Source organism: Podarcis vaucheri, assembly GCF_965113315.1.
Source record: "Podarcis vaucheri genome assembly, chromosome: 3".
Lineage (NCBI taxonomy): Eukaryota > Metazoa > Chordata > Lepidosauria > Squamata > Lacertidae > Podarcis > Podarcis vaucheri.
In genome coordinates, this window is record NC_138761.1 from 83,500,916 (window position 1) to 83,515,113 (window position 14,198).

A 14,198-nucleotide genomic window follows, 5' to 3' on the forward strand; every position below is an offset into this window, starting at 1 on the left:
CATAACAACCTCCCTGCTGCCTTGCCCTTCCATCTCCTGGCAAGCAGCAGTGATACGACCAACGAGAGGTCAGGTGAGTGGCAGTGATGCACCACACTGTCCTTTATTGTAGGTGAGATAGAAAGCAACAGTGCCCCACTGCCCCATAGAAGCTATCCAGAGAGAGACAGCTCCCGAAGCAATGTACAGTGGTCCCTCAGCTTACGAACTTAATTCGTTCCGGAAGTCTTAAACTGAAACCATTCTTAAACCGAGGTGCACTTTCCCTAATGAGGCCTCCCGCCACCGGTGCCCTTCCACCGTTCAACTTCTATTCTTAGACCGAGGTAAAGTTTGCAAACTGGGACACTACTTCCGGTTTTGCGGAGTTCATAAACCTAATAGTTCGTAAACAGGGCTGTTCTTAAACCGAGGTACCACTGTATTCATCTGTTTCTCACTCAGAAAACTGCAGCCTGCTTCTCTCCATCTCGTGTTTCCTTCTCTCTCCCCGCTACATACACTTACTTAGATGATATCATCCTTTGGGGAAAGGAATGGGATATATATATATTCCCTGCCCCTTCTAGTTTTTTTCTTATTCAAAAAATGCCAAAGAGGTCCTGTGTTGACAAGCAGTCTGATCCGTGTTCATCCATGAAGGTCATTGGGTGATATTGGGCTGGTCACTGCCTCTCTGCCCAACCTGCTTCACAAGGTCATTGTGGGGGTTAAATGAGGAGGGGGAGAACCGTCTAGGCCACCTTGAGCTTCTTGGGGGGGCAAAAGTGGGATATAAATGATAATAATCATAATAATACTCATGGTGTGCATGTGACTCTACACAAAAAGGCATGCTAGGTTGAAGCCAGTGTGTTCAGGATTGCAGCATAATTTCTTACTTTTCAGGGTCCTTTAACAAAGCATAACGTAAAGATCAGAACCTTTCTCGAAATGTAATATGTAACCCAGCAGAAAACCTTCTTGTATCTTGCTCTGTATTAGGTACAGAAGTCGGGAGATTTTACCTAAGCATACTTTTTGGTTTTCTTCTGATGTAATGGTTTGACTTCAGTCTAGTGAAAGTTCAAGTATCCAGAAAGTTGCTTATCCAAAACAGTGTCATGTTCCCCAGTGAGGAATTAATTCATATAAAAGCATCTCAGATAGACAATACCTCATTTTTTTTCTTTTATTTGGGTAATTAGGTTTCATGGTATTTGGCGTTCAGTGTGATGCCAAAAAAGGAGGGCAGCGGGAAGGATGACATGCACTGCTGAATTTAGTATTCTGTGGCTAATAATGAAACAGGAAATTAAAAAATTCCCTCCTTTTTAATTAGATTTTCTATCGCCTGGTGCCCATGGAACTGTTTATATATAATCTCCCCATGGGCTTCCAAAAGTAATAGTTAATGTTTTTGATTCTGAACTATTCACAGTCAATTCATATGCAACATAGAATGAACGCAAAGCTTTCTCCAAGAGAGTTTGAAAATCATGATTCATGCAGCATTATGAAAATATTTAGGCATTTGCTTCTTTGCACGTGACTCGTTTTGAAGCAGAGAAGGAAAGAGCGGAAGTTGCTAATTCAGGAACGAGAGAGGAGACCTCACAGATTCACTGGAAATGTTTTATTTAGTCCAAAGCATTTCCAGTTTTAATTATTTCTTTCAGGACTCTGGTTAACCAAAACTGTCTTCTATACAGTGTCAGTGTAAACATTTCTGATTCTCTGAGATCTTCTCTTGCTCTTTCTACTTCCAGTTTTAAACAAGGTAACTAAGCATTTTGGGGGCCATTTAGCTAGCTTTTGTTCTGTTCAGCCTCAGTGATTATCACCATATGCCTACATGTAGACGAACCCACATATACAAATGAACAATGGAGGTTCTTCATTCTCTGGGTGGAATCCAGTGTTCCTTCTACTATGGGATGCCACCTTCCTCTCATTTCCTCCATCAGCTCCCTTGTCTTGCATAATCTGCTCAACTGGGTCCCCCAACCCTTTGGAGCAGAATTTGAGGGTGTTCAGAGGGTTTCTGGGAAGGAGAGGAGGGGAGCTTTAGGATTTGGCAAAAGCCCCACTCCACCAGCAAAGCTTGCCACGACACCTTACACTGCCGTAGCCTATCAGGTGAACTTTGGGTGGTATGGATTGGTCCTGTGGGTTCCTAGGGAGAAACTACTTGGGTCCTGAGGTGATTGTGGTCAACAGCATTGTGTTTTCCTTTCCTTTTCCTTTTGGTTTATTGTGTATAGTAAGCAGCCATTACACACATAAAACAACAACAACAACAACAGCAACAGGAATACTGCTACTAATCACAGTTGACATTTCTACTCCCCGTTCACCCCTCAAGTTTTATTAAGGCTTTACAGATTTGTGTAACAAGAAATTTAGATGTTCTAAAGCAGGGGTAGGCAACCCAATCACCTTCTCCATCCAGCCTGCGGACGGTCCAGGAATCAGCATGTATTTACATGAGTAGAATGTGTCCTTTTATTTAAAATGCATCTCTGGGTTATTTGTGGGGTGTAAAAATTCGTTCATTTCCTCGCCAAAATATAGTCTGGTCTGAGGGACGGTGGACTGGCCCATGGTTGAAAAAGGGTTGCTGACCCCTGTTCTAAAGGGTATATCTCTCTCAACATCGGACAGAAAAAAACAAGAGACAACCTTCCCTTCTGCGATCTTAGCAACGGGTGGATATAATTCTTTCTGAAATTGTCATAGAAAGGGCACCCAAGGAGTACATGAGTTATGTCTTCTACTGATATAGAGTTGCAGCCACAGCTCTATCCTTCTTAGGAACTCCTTTATGTCGGCCTGTCCAGTCTGCTAATGAAAGGACGTTTAGTCTTGCCTGTGTAACGGCTATCCTCATTTTAGCATTTGGTAAATCTGCCAGATATCTTGGCAGGGATAATGGGATAAAAGGAGCATACAGTTTATTAGATTGACAGATGTTGGTGTCGGCCACTTACAATTGCATCTCGGTGTCTCTCAGCCTATGCAGTATTCATTCTTTAGCTCTCTCAAAACCCTGCATCACAAGAAAGGGGGCAGAGAGTCCTAAGCTCATGGCAAGCGTTGTGTTTGGGGACTTGAACCTTTTTCCTGTAGGGAAAGCTGTGCACTTGCTATGCTGTGGTGGTTTGGGGGCCATGCCCCCAGATCAGTCATGGTGGGTTGGCTCTGTTCCTTTCATTTCTGTCCAGGTGGCGGGTGTTATCTCTGCCCCATCCTGGGAACTGGCAGCCATTGGTGGAGTTGCCAAGGACACCGGGGTGTGACTGGCATTTTGAGGCCTTTTAAAATGTTTCTATCACGTTTCCCATTCCCCTCCTGGGCTGAGCTCATATTGGATACAGCAGCTGTTGGGCCTACATAGTGATGGTGTATCCCCGTCGCCCTTTGCTAGTTGGTATAATTGCAGTATAGGATTGCTCTGTCCATGGTCATTGTTTGGCTGTCCTTCTGTAAATATATCCATGCTACATATTTCAATAATAACAGTAGTAAGGATTTAAATAGAAAAATTAAAATATTGTGTACATGCAATACAAGAAAAACAAAACATAGTAACTAATATTCTTTGTAACTATTTATATGTTGGGCGTATTCAGCGGTTGAGTTTTCATTTTTTTTATGATTTAAGAAACAGAAAGTTCCAGAGTACTTTTTAAAGGCTTCGGACAGATCTGGAGGGAATCCATCTGCAGTCTGGCCACATAAATTCCCCTTTAGCCTCTGGTAACATGGGTACAAAACTATCTCTCATGGGCACTTTGTTGAACTGAAGCCAGGCTAATTTTGAGGTTGCTTATTTATTTCTTTAAAGCATTTTTCCCTTGCTCTTTTGCCGAAAAAGGCTCCAAGAGTAGCTGACGAATATCAGGTATAAGACCAGTTTTGAGATGTGTCACATTGCCTTTAGTTAGTCCTCAGACAGAACAAAACAGGAAGTGTTTAAAATACTGACATAGAAGAAACAGAGAGTATTTTCTTGCAAAACCAATTCTTTCTCTCTTTCTTTTTGATGTAGATTATCCTCCATTCTATGCACAAATATCAGCCACGTGTCCATGTCATTCGGAAGGACTGTGGGGATGACCTCTCCCCAGTCAAACCCATTCCTTCGGGAGAAGGAGTGAAGGCATTCTCCTTTCCTGAAACTGTTTTCACAACTGTCACGGCATACCAGAACCAACAGGTAACTTTTGCTCTCCTTCTTTTTCAATGCTCCTGATTTACTGGATTTTCATTTAATTACAAGCAAATGGCTGGGGAAGAAGGAACCTCTGTCTTGACACTAGGTGAGAAAGAAAACCATCTAATGTCTATTAAGCTAGTAGGTCCCAAACCATTTCCCCCTCACAGACCACTTCAGAATTCCTGATGTTCTTGACAGATCACTTGATGATTTTTGCTGCCTGTTGTAGCAATTATAACATGCCATACTACAAGGGACGCGGGTGGCGCTGTGGGCTAAAGCCTCAGCGCCTAGGGCTTGCCGATCGAAAGGTCGGCGGTTCGAATCCCCGCGGCGGGGTGCGCTCCCGCTGCTCGGTCCCAGCGCCTGCCAACCTAGCAGTTCGAAAGCACCCCCGGGGGCAAGTAGATAAATAGGTACCGCTTACCAGCGGGAAGGTAAACGGCGTTCCGTGTGCGGCTCTGGCTCGCCAGAGCAGCGTTGTCACGCTGGCCACGTGACCCGGAAGTGTCTGCGGACAGCGCTGGCCCCCGGCCAATAGATGTGAGATGGGCGCACAAACCCCAGAGTCTGTCAAGACTGGCCCGTTCGGGCAGGGGTACCTTTACCTTTACCTTTATACTAGGCATAGTATTATTTTAATTGTATTTTATTTTTTTTCCTGCTTCTTTTATTTCTTATATTGCATTTCATTGTACTACAATTAGCATTTCATAGAATCCAAATTGTAATGTAAAAATATATTATAAAAATACAAGAGTCAATATAAATGTGATTAAATAACAATATGAGTATTTAATGCAGACATGCCATGGACCCTTGATGGTCCTGTGGGCCACACCGTGGGAACCCCTGTTTCAAATTATTTAGTGGCATTTTAGTGCTTTGAAATATAGTTGTGATTTAGCAATTCAGCAGACATTCAGTATTAACAGAGTGGCTTCTAAGATGTACTTGTTTATATCTCTGGACCTTCGTCACCAGCATATTCTGTTGCCCTTGCAGATTACCCGACTCAAGATTGATAGGAATCCATTTGCCAAAGGATTTAGAGATTCTGGACGCAACAGGTGAGCTTTGGAACACGTTGCAATTTACAGAACTCTTGCCGTTGATGATGGGGCTAGACTGTTTTAAAAGCTTTAGAGAAATTTCACCGAATACTTTGCACTTCCTTTTATATAATGCCTTGCTTATGACTGGAGAGAGTGCTGTGTGCATTAGTTTTTTTTGGCATGTGCTTTTGTTGCATTGCTTTAATGAGATTTTATGAGATTTGGAACATAAAATCTACAATGCAAATTTGAATCACTTTTGTATCACATGTTTGCTAACCCAAAGCAAATGCTGGCTTTAAAATAAATTGTTTTGTAAGAGAAACAATGGCTTTGTGCTTTAAAAGCTCTCTCTTCCTGTTGAACACTTGCTAAGTTAGAATTTATATTCTTGAGAATACCTTAGATTCTTCACGTAGGTCATAGAAAACGATCCTATAAAAATCTTTACTTGGGGGATATGAACATTTCTCTTTCTTAAGTACTTCAGGAGAAAAATACGATTGCTTTAGTTAAAGAAAATTGGCCATTTGGTAATATAAATTGGAATGGCGGTAAAATGTGAAAATGATTGAAAGCATCTTGTATAAATTATCACCTTGGCTACGCTCCTCCAGGAGGTGGGCTTTTATCTCTACTTCAACTACAAATGAAAAGCCTCCATTAGCACGGGGTGGGGGCAGACTATTTTTTAAATCCACATTTAAATCCACTTCTGTAACGCTTTCCTTCAAAATTTATTCAATGTTTCTGGCAACGAAACCTTAGAGAAGCAGCATCATTGGACTGCTTTCAACTGCTGTGCTGAAATGCAATTCCCATATTGATTTAACTTTCCAAAGAAAGCAAATCCCATAAGTTAATTGTGCATTGTATGAAGAAGTGTTGTGTTTTGTCTTGGCTATCCAATGTCTACTGCCAATCAGTTTAATTGAGAGAGCCCAAAGCTGCAGGTGTATTAGAGAAATTGAACAATATGCCTGTTATCACATCACTCATAATTCTCTAAACCTCTATCATGCCTGTCCTGCCATCATCTTTCTATCAGACTAAAAATCCTTTAACTTCTTCTCATAGGAAATGTGCTCCAAGTAACCATTTATCATCTTGGTTGCCACTTTCTGGACTTCCCCCAGCTCTATAAAATTCAAAAATAGTTTAAAACTTGTATACTTAACTCACATGTGCCATCTGTGCAGGCTTTTAAGTGGGCTTTAAAAATTATTTAATTACTACTCCTTTTAATAATGGTAAGTATTTTAATTGGGCTGTGGTTATTCTGATTTTGCTCTTTTTATGATTTTATAGTTTTATGGATTGCACTGTTAAAAAGGCTATTTATTGCTGGGTGTAGTTTTGTGTTGTGGTTTTATGCTTCTGGTTTTAAATACATTGGTTATTATATTATTATTAATCTGTTTCCAAAGAGTGGAATGAAAGTTTCCCTCAAAGGCAGGGTATAAATTTATTTATTAAATAATTGTAAATATTTGGGTTTGGGGAAGCATATGTTGGCCAAGAGAAAATGTTTGTATCAAATTTATAAAGAATGTGTCTGAGAACTCTCAGCATTCCTGTTCATAGTTCCCAAAAGAGATCCAGATCTCATTCTTTGCTATGACTATGTTGATCTATTGAGTTGGGAAAACTGTTGTTGTTGTTGTTGTTTGCCTCTATGCAAAAGATAGCAAATGGACATTCTGGCAATTTCAGCAAGTGCTTACATAAAGACGCAACATTCAGGAAGAATTTAATGTATTTTTAGCTTTTAAAATATTTGATTTAGCAGCAGCAACAAGGAAGAAAGCCAAAATCATGTGTCTTTGGCATATTCTTTGCGGGTCACAAGCAAGTTTATTGCAAATGGCTGTGAGGTCCAAACAACCACAGCTTGGCTGCTGTTTGGTTGAAAATATTGTCTTGGAACCAGATTGTTTTAATGTAATACTTCTACTATGTGTGTGTGTGTGTGTGAGAGAGAGAGAGACAGAGAGCAATCATAAAGTACTGTGAAATATAATAAGAAATTATTATTCAACTCATGATTTTGTTATGTCGTATAGGATGGGATTAGAAGCTTTAGTAGAGTCTTACGCATTCTGGAGACCTTCACTGAGGACACTTACATTTGAAGATATACCTGGGATTGCAAAACAAGGTATGAATCTCACTTGGGAACCTGAAGAATGCTAACAATTACTCACTGCGGGTGCAGTCTTCCTCCCATTTTGGTCATTGGAAAAATTTACACTGATTTGAACAGATTTCACCTTTAATCGCACAATGGCACAATAATACAATACTCAGCAATTCCAGCAATTTCATACATGAAAAAAAATATCAGTGATTATCATTAACAATGCAATTCTGTTCATCTTCGGAAGTAAACTCCATAGAGTGTAATGCGGTTTACTCCTAGGCAAGTGTGTATAGGACTTCAGACTAAATATAATAACAGTGCTCTTTTCACTGTTATGGGCATAAATATAGTTTGTACTCTTATAATTAAATTTAAAAATTATTAATCCATGTTTCAGGGCTTATTAACTGATGTGCTCATGCATCACTCTTGACATGTGGGCCAAACTAGAGTCAACCAATCACATTCTGTACGTGGCAGCTGGTGAAAATGTTTCTTGGAATGCAAATAGTACCTTCTAGAAGAGGACTTTTCTCTGGACTATGGCAGGAAGAGAACTTCTCCCTTTCCAGGCCACCTCATACATCTCTGAGGTTTGCATGCTTTTCCTTAGCGGCTATTTAAGCCACCAAAAAATGGTCCATGCCAATTGCATTCTTGCACGTAACCTCATCTCAAGCCATGGCTAGCTTAGCTGCAAGTCAAATAAATGTAAGGCTACAGTTATGGTGAAAATCAGAAACAGCATGACTTGCAGTGTGTCCCATCTACTTCAGAGGTTGGGTACCAGAAGTGGCCAACCCTCCATGGGCAACTTTGACAGTTGGGTGTCCTCATCCACATGTCAGTCACCTGACATATGATATTACGAGATTTAACATTCAAGCTGCAGTTGCAAAGGAAGAATTGGGAGTGCACTTCAGCTGCACTCCTGATTCTTCTTTTGCAAGAAGAATATGATGCCAGGCATGGGAAAGTTGGTGCGAGTCATCCAAAACAGCCTGGAAAACTAGCCACTGAAGCCTTGTGGACTTATTTACACCTGGTGCAAGAAGTCTTTCTCTGCCCTGCACCATGGATCTAGTATGTCAGGGTTTCTTCCATCTCTGTCTTGCAATTGCCTCTTCAATTGATACTTGCAGCTACAGCTACAGCTGTGGTGGTACAAGAAAGCCAGGTATATGCAAATTAATCCCAGGCTTCATTGCTCCATTGTAAAATGCTAAGCACCTCACACTTCTGGGGGGTGGGTATGGGATCTATAGGTTTTACTTACTTATATAAAGGTAAAGGGACCCCTGACCATTAGGTCCAGTCGTGGCCAACTCTGGGGTTGGAGCGCTCATCTCACTTTATTGGCCAAGGGAACCGGCGTACAGCTTCCGGGTCATGTGGCCAGCGTGACTAAGCTGCTTCTGGTGAACCAGAGCAGCACACGGAAACGCCATTTACCTTCCTGCCAGAGCAGCACCTATTTATCTACTTTGACATGCTTTCAAACTGCTAGGTTGGCAGGAGTAGGGACAGAGCAACAGGAGCTCACCCCGTCATGGGGATTCAAACCGCCGACCTTCTGATTGGCAAGTTCTAGGCTCTGTGGTTTAACCCACAGCGCCACCCATGTCCCATATATACTGGTACTCTACAATAAATAATTCAGGTCTCTGCCCAAAAGCAGTTTTTAATCTGAAACTAAACAGAAAGAAGGAAAAAGGGACAGTAGGTAAATGGGGCCAGGTATATACAGATGTGGTTCACCCAATTTGTGATGCTAGGCTAGTGCTGAACTTGGGGAGATGCAGGCTCAAACCTCTCCTTATGGGGTGAGCCTGGCCAGTTGCTTGCTCTCTTTTACCCTAACCTCTGTCAACTGTCCTCAGGGATTTTGTAAGAACTAAAAGGCGGCAGTGGGGGGGAGAGAGACAGAGACATATTTACCAGTCTGAGCTTTCTTAGATGGAAGGGTGGAATAAAAACACAAATAAATTAACCATGGATTTCCAATCTCCATTTGTATATTTTGAGAGCCTCTTCAGTTAAACAAAACAGTGAAAAAGCTAAACTGGCCCTAAGCAAATGGTATGTTCAGAGTTCATTAGAGGCCTCCCTGGATTAATGTTCAGAACATGATGAGATGAGCAGGAAAAATTGCTGTCCATACCAAATGCTGAAAATTGATCTGGGAGCAGTCAGAGCACTGCTTCACTGCACTGGTAACTTGTACCGTGCCTGGAGTTTTCCATGTGCTTTGGGTTAGTTTTTTTGTCATGGGTGTCAGCCTTTAGTCATATTGAGCCACTTACCTCCCACAAGAAGAGGAAGATATAAGGTTACCTTTATTTTGCCAGCAGTTGACTCAAGATGCAAACAAAACAATTCCTGATTGATATTTTAATTTTTATTGTTGCATTTATGATTAGGTGTCAGAGTCAGTATTATTTCACTCTGGTTTTAACATTCTCAGTTTAGTATGTCCAGCTTAGCTTGCTGGCTAGTGGAACAAATTATGAAACTTTGCCAATTCTAAGCCTGAATTGCTACGTAATTCAGATATTACACATTGACTTAAAAAACGGGTCTGAGCTGAAAGTTCAACTTTAGTAAATGTGTCTTCAGTAAACTGCAAAAACTGATGTACTGCAGATCTTATAAAGCCCTTTCTATGAATTTTGCAGTGCAGTTCTCCAGTCAAGTAATGCATAGAAAAACGTATATACATGGGTAAAGTGTCCATAAAAATGCACCTATTTGTGAAATAACATACCGGAATGCAATATTTTAAGGGAACTTGCCTGGCAAAAATGTGTCTATTTAGCAGAATTAGTACTATAATGCTAATAAATATTCATGTGGATTTTATTTCATATAAAAGAGCCACAATATGTTAAAAACTGAAGATGGGGAAACGTGAAACAGAAAGAAACCAAAATTGGCATATTCACCCAACCCTACATGCAACAAACAAATTAACCTAGCATACATTCATACACCCTCATCAAAATTAATGTGACTTGAAAATGGTAAGTTTGGCTGGACATTTTTGTTGATAGCTGTTTTGGCACCAGACATTTTTGTTGATAGCATGTCAGTCCCAGAGCATACCAAGATAATTTGTGGTATACACGCCCACACCCACATATATACATACATATACTCTTTAGCCCTGTAACAACCCTCCCAACACCTTTTAAAGACAATGCTCTAGTCTTTAACATAACCAGAACTCCAATCTTCTGTTTTCCATGCTAAGTCATTTCAGAGTTATATTCAACAACAGCAAAATAATAGACAATAAGGCAAGAAGTTATTTTCTTCTTCTAAAATCATTTGCTTCAGAATTTCCATAAAAATCCTGCACTAGAATATAAGCATAGGCAAAAACTCCAGGGTGATTCAATTTTGTGAAAACTATGTGGGGAAAATGAGTGTGCCAGAAGTATTTTTTTGATAGGAAGTTAGTTTTGGATCTGAAATCTGCATTATAGAGATACTGATGTAGACGTCCCTTAGGACTTTGCTTGGTGTTTTTCATTCCATATTAATTGCCAGGGATTATGGTGATGTAAAATAAATACCCCTCCTAAATACCTAAAGGAGCAGAGTTAGAAGAGAGATACCATTTTAATAAGTTTCCTACTAGCTATGTATGGCTTTGTGAAAAAGAATCTTCTCTGTATTTCCTCCTCTTGCTTAGGGCCACACAAGCTGGTGTTAGCAGGTGTTTAGCATTAGAAAGAGAGCCCAAGAAAACTCTTCCATATGATACACTTCCCCATCTTCTTGGCTTGACATCCCCTTTAGAGAGTGTACCGGTGTCCTGTGGTCTTTAAAAGAAATAGGGGAAAAAATTCTAATTGCCCAGGCATTGGGACTTGGGAAAGGACCTTTGACTCCTCCTTATGAGATGCACTGATCCGGATTCCAAAATTAATGAGAAAAACATGTTCATGTAATTAGTTCTAAGTGCTTCATGTGACTTTGCATAGCTGATACAAAGTGTAGCCTAAGGCAGACGTGGACAGATGCAAGTGGAGTTAAGGCTTTTAAAAAGTAAATTAAAACAAAAAAGTACCCGCCACTGCCATAGGAAGTATCCCCCTCTGAATAATTTCTGCCACCTCCCCAAACCACTGGATTCCCCTCTCCCAAAAAGAACTGTCCTTAGCAACAATAAGTGTGTCGCCTGCGAATGGGCACTCCGTGTTGAACTTCGAAATTCACCAGCTGAGGCCAGGTAAAATTGAGCTGATTGGGCTGGAAGAAGACTTGGAAAGTTTGCTCAAGGGCAGGTTACCTAGCAGAACCCATGTAAACACACCTTGGTATGAATTACACGTGTGAGCTAAAAATAGATATCAGAGTTGCTACAGGTTGGAGTCAGCACAGAGCTCCAAAACTGGCCAGCAGTACTGCACAAGGGGAGGAGACTGACAACAGCTTGCTAATGACTTGTATACCAATCTAAAGGCAATGTGGCCAGTGGACTTCAGTCAGTTTCTTTTTAGTGGAAGCTCCCCCCCCCAGTCCAATCATGTGTGTGTGTGTGTGTGTGTGTGTGTGTGTGTAGGATTGTGCTGAGAAGCACCATGAAAGCCACCCAACCCTATAAATGCATCATAGTTGCAGCAGTGTGAAATGGTGTGACTAGCAAGAGTTGGGCAGCTCCGTGACCCTGCTCCACAAACCCTCCAGCCTCAGGATTGATTGATTTATGACATATGTGTACCACTTAATCATTAGAATTTCTAAGCGGTGTACATAAATAGTAATAATTTTAAAAATCTGCTGGATTTGCTATTTGGATTAATGGATTCTTCTATATGTATTTTTTTTAAAAAAAAAAATGCATGCTACCCCCTAAGGGGGCAAGCTTCCACTAAACAGAAACTTACTGCAGTCCACTGGCCATATTGCCTTTAGTGGACTTAAAGCAGTGTATAAAATTATGTATTGTATGAACAGAGAGGTTTTCTCCCCCTCTTATAGTTCCTGAGATGCTGAATCCAGGAAAGTTCGGACACACAGAACTTTTTCCATTTTTAAACTATGGAATTTGCTCCTACAAGATGTAGCGACGGCCATCATCTTGGATGATGTTTGGAGGGGGTTAGATATGGATAAGGCTAACCATATCTTTGAGAAAGGCCAGAGGCACTATGCCTCTGAATACCAATTTCTGGAACCCATAAGTTATCCTCCTTGTGGCCTTTTCAGAGACCTCTGGTTGGCCACTGTGAGAAGAAGATGCTGAAGTTGATTGGTGTGATCCAGCAGGACCCTTCTTCCGTTGTTTATTATTAGTCATCTTGCTTGGAGCTTCAGTATTGCTCTTTGAGAATTGCATTGTAGAAATATGTGGGTCTGCAGGGGGGGAGAAATGGCTTGCCTTCAACGAAAGTAACTTTAATACTTATGTCCTAACGTATAGTTGTACTGTAGATGTACCATTTGAAGGGGGGAAATCTGGATTCAAATCCATCCTTAGACAGGAAGTTTGATGGGTTACTTTGACAGATCTATATCAGTCTAACTTACCTTACAGGGGTTTTGTCAAAAGAAAAAAGTGTAATCCTATTTAAGCCACCTTGAGGTTCAAATACGTATGTAATAAATAATTCTCTTTTCCTAGGATGCCATTTTATACTTGGATATTTTTCTTCTTCTAGGAAACGCTGGCTCTTCTACTTTGCTCCAGGGAACCGGAAATGGAGTACCAACCACTCACCCCCACCTGCTCCCGGGGTCTCCTTGTTCTTCTCCTGCCTTCCACCTTGCTCCCAACACTAGCCAGCTCTGCAGCCTCGCTCCAGCTGACTACACAGCTTGTGCCCGTTCCGGTCTAGCCCTTAACAGATACAGCACTTCCTTGGCCGAAACCTACAACAGGCTTACAAACCAATCCAGCGAGACCTTTGCAACCCCAAGGACTCCCTCCTATGTCGGTGTGTCGGGCAGTTCGACCGTGAACATGCCTGTGGCAGGCAGCGACGGCGATGCATTCGGCTGCCCTCAGACAGGCTTATCGATGCAGATTTCAGGGATGTCTCCGCAGCTGCAGTATATCATGCCCTCGCCGTCGGGCAACGCCTTCGCTGCAAATCAAACCCACCAGAGTTCCTACAACACTTTCAGGCTGCACAGCCCCTGTGCTCTGTACGGATACAACTTCTCCACGTCCCCCAAACTGGCTGCCAGTCCTGAGAAAATCGTTTCTTCCCAAGGAAGTTTCTTGGGGTCGTCGCCAAGTGGAACCATGACCGATCGGCAGATGTTGCCCCCTGTAGAAGGAGTGCACTTACTTAGCAGTGGGGGGCAGCAGAATTTCTTTGACTCCAGGACCCTAGGAAGCTTAACGCTGTCATCATCTCAAGTATCTGCACATATGGTTTGATAAAGCCTTTTAAAAACAAAAGTACATTGGTTTCTACAATGTATTTCCTTTTCGGGATTATGCTAAGGTGATTAATGTGCCTAGTAAGGTGTTTATGCTTTTTTAAAAAAGTCATCAAGGGAAGTTTGACTTAATCTTTTGACTTGCCTATCGGCAGATATTTGAATATGTGCTCGTGTTCAGAGTTAAGCTGCGTTTGTTTGCAGAGCAGCCCATTTAGTTTCCTGGTAGCAATAGACTTCATTTTATAACACGTTTGGCCATATGCAACAAATTAAGAAGGGCTTCCTGCAGCACTCTTTCCCCCCACATCTTTCCCTCTTTAAAGAACAAAACAACACTCAGGTCTGATTTAGATGAAACAAAAAACACTTTTAAAATATATATAACTACCATTTCGTAACAGCTGTCCTT

General features: G+C 41.4%; 1 protein-coding gene across 1 annotated transcript in view; it reads left to right on the top strand.

The window, feature by feature from the left end:
- Positions 1-13,885, top strand: part of TBX18 (T-box transcription factor 18) — a 31,990-nt gene extending 18,105 nt beyond the window's left edge. Inside the window, exons 5-8 of the mRNA XM_082216943.1 lie at positions 4,031-4,198; positions 5,204-5,268; positions 7,317-7,411; positions 13,060-13,885. Coding sequence (XP_082073069.1) covers positions 4,031-4,198; positions 5,204-5,268; positions 7,317-7,411; positions 13,060-13,784 — 1,053 coding nt within the window. The 3' untranslated portion in view covers positions 13,785-13,885. The remainder of the gene's footprint in view (positions 1-4,030; positions 4,199-5,203; positions 5,269-7,316; positions 7,412-13,059) is intronic.
- The last annotated feature ends 313 nt before the right edge of the window (positions 13,886-14,198 follow it).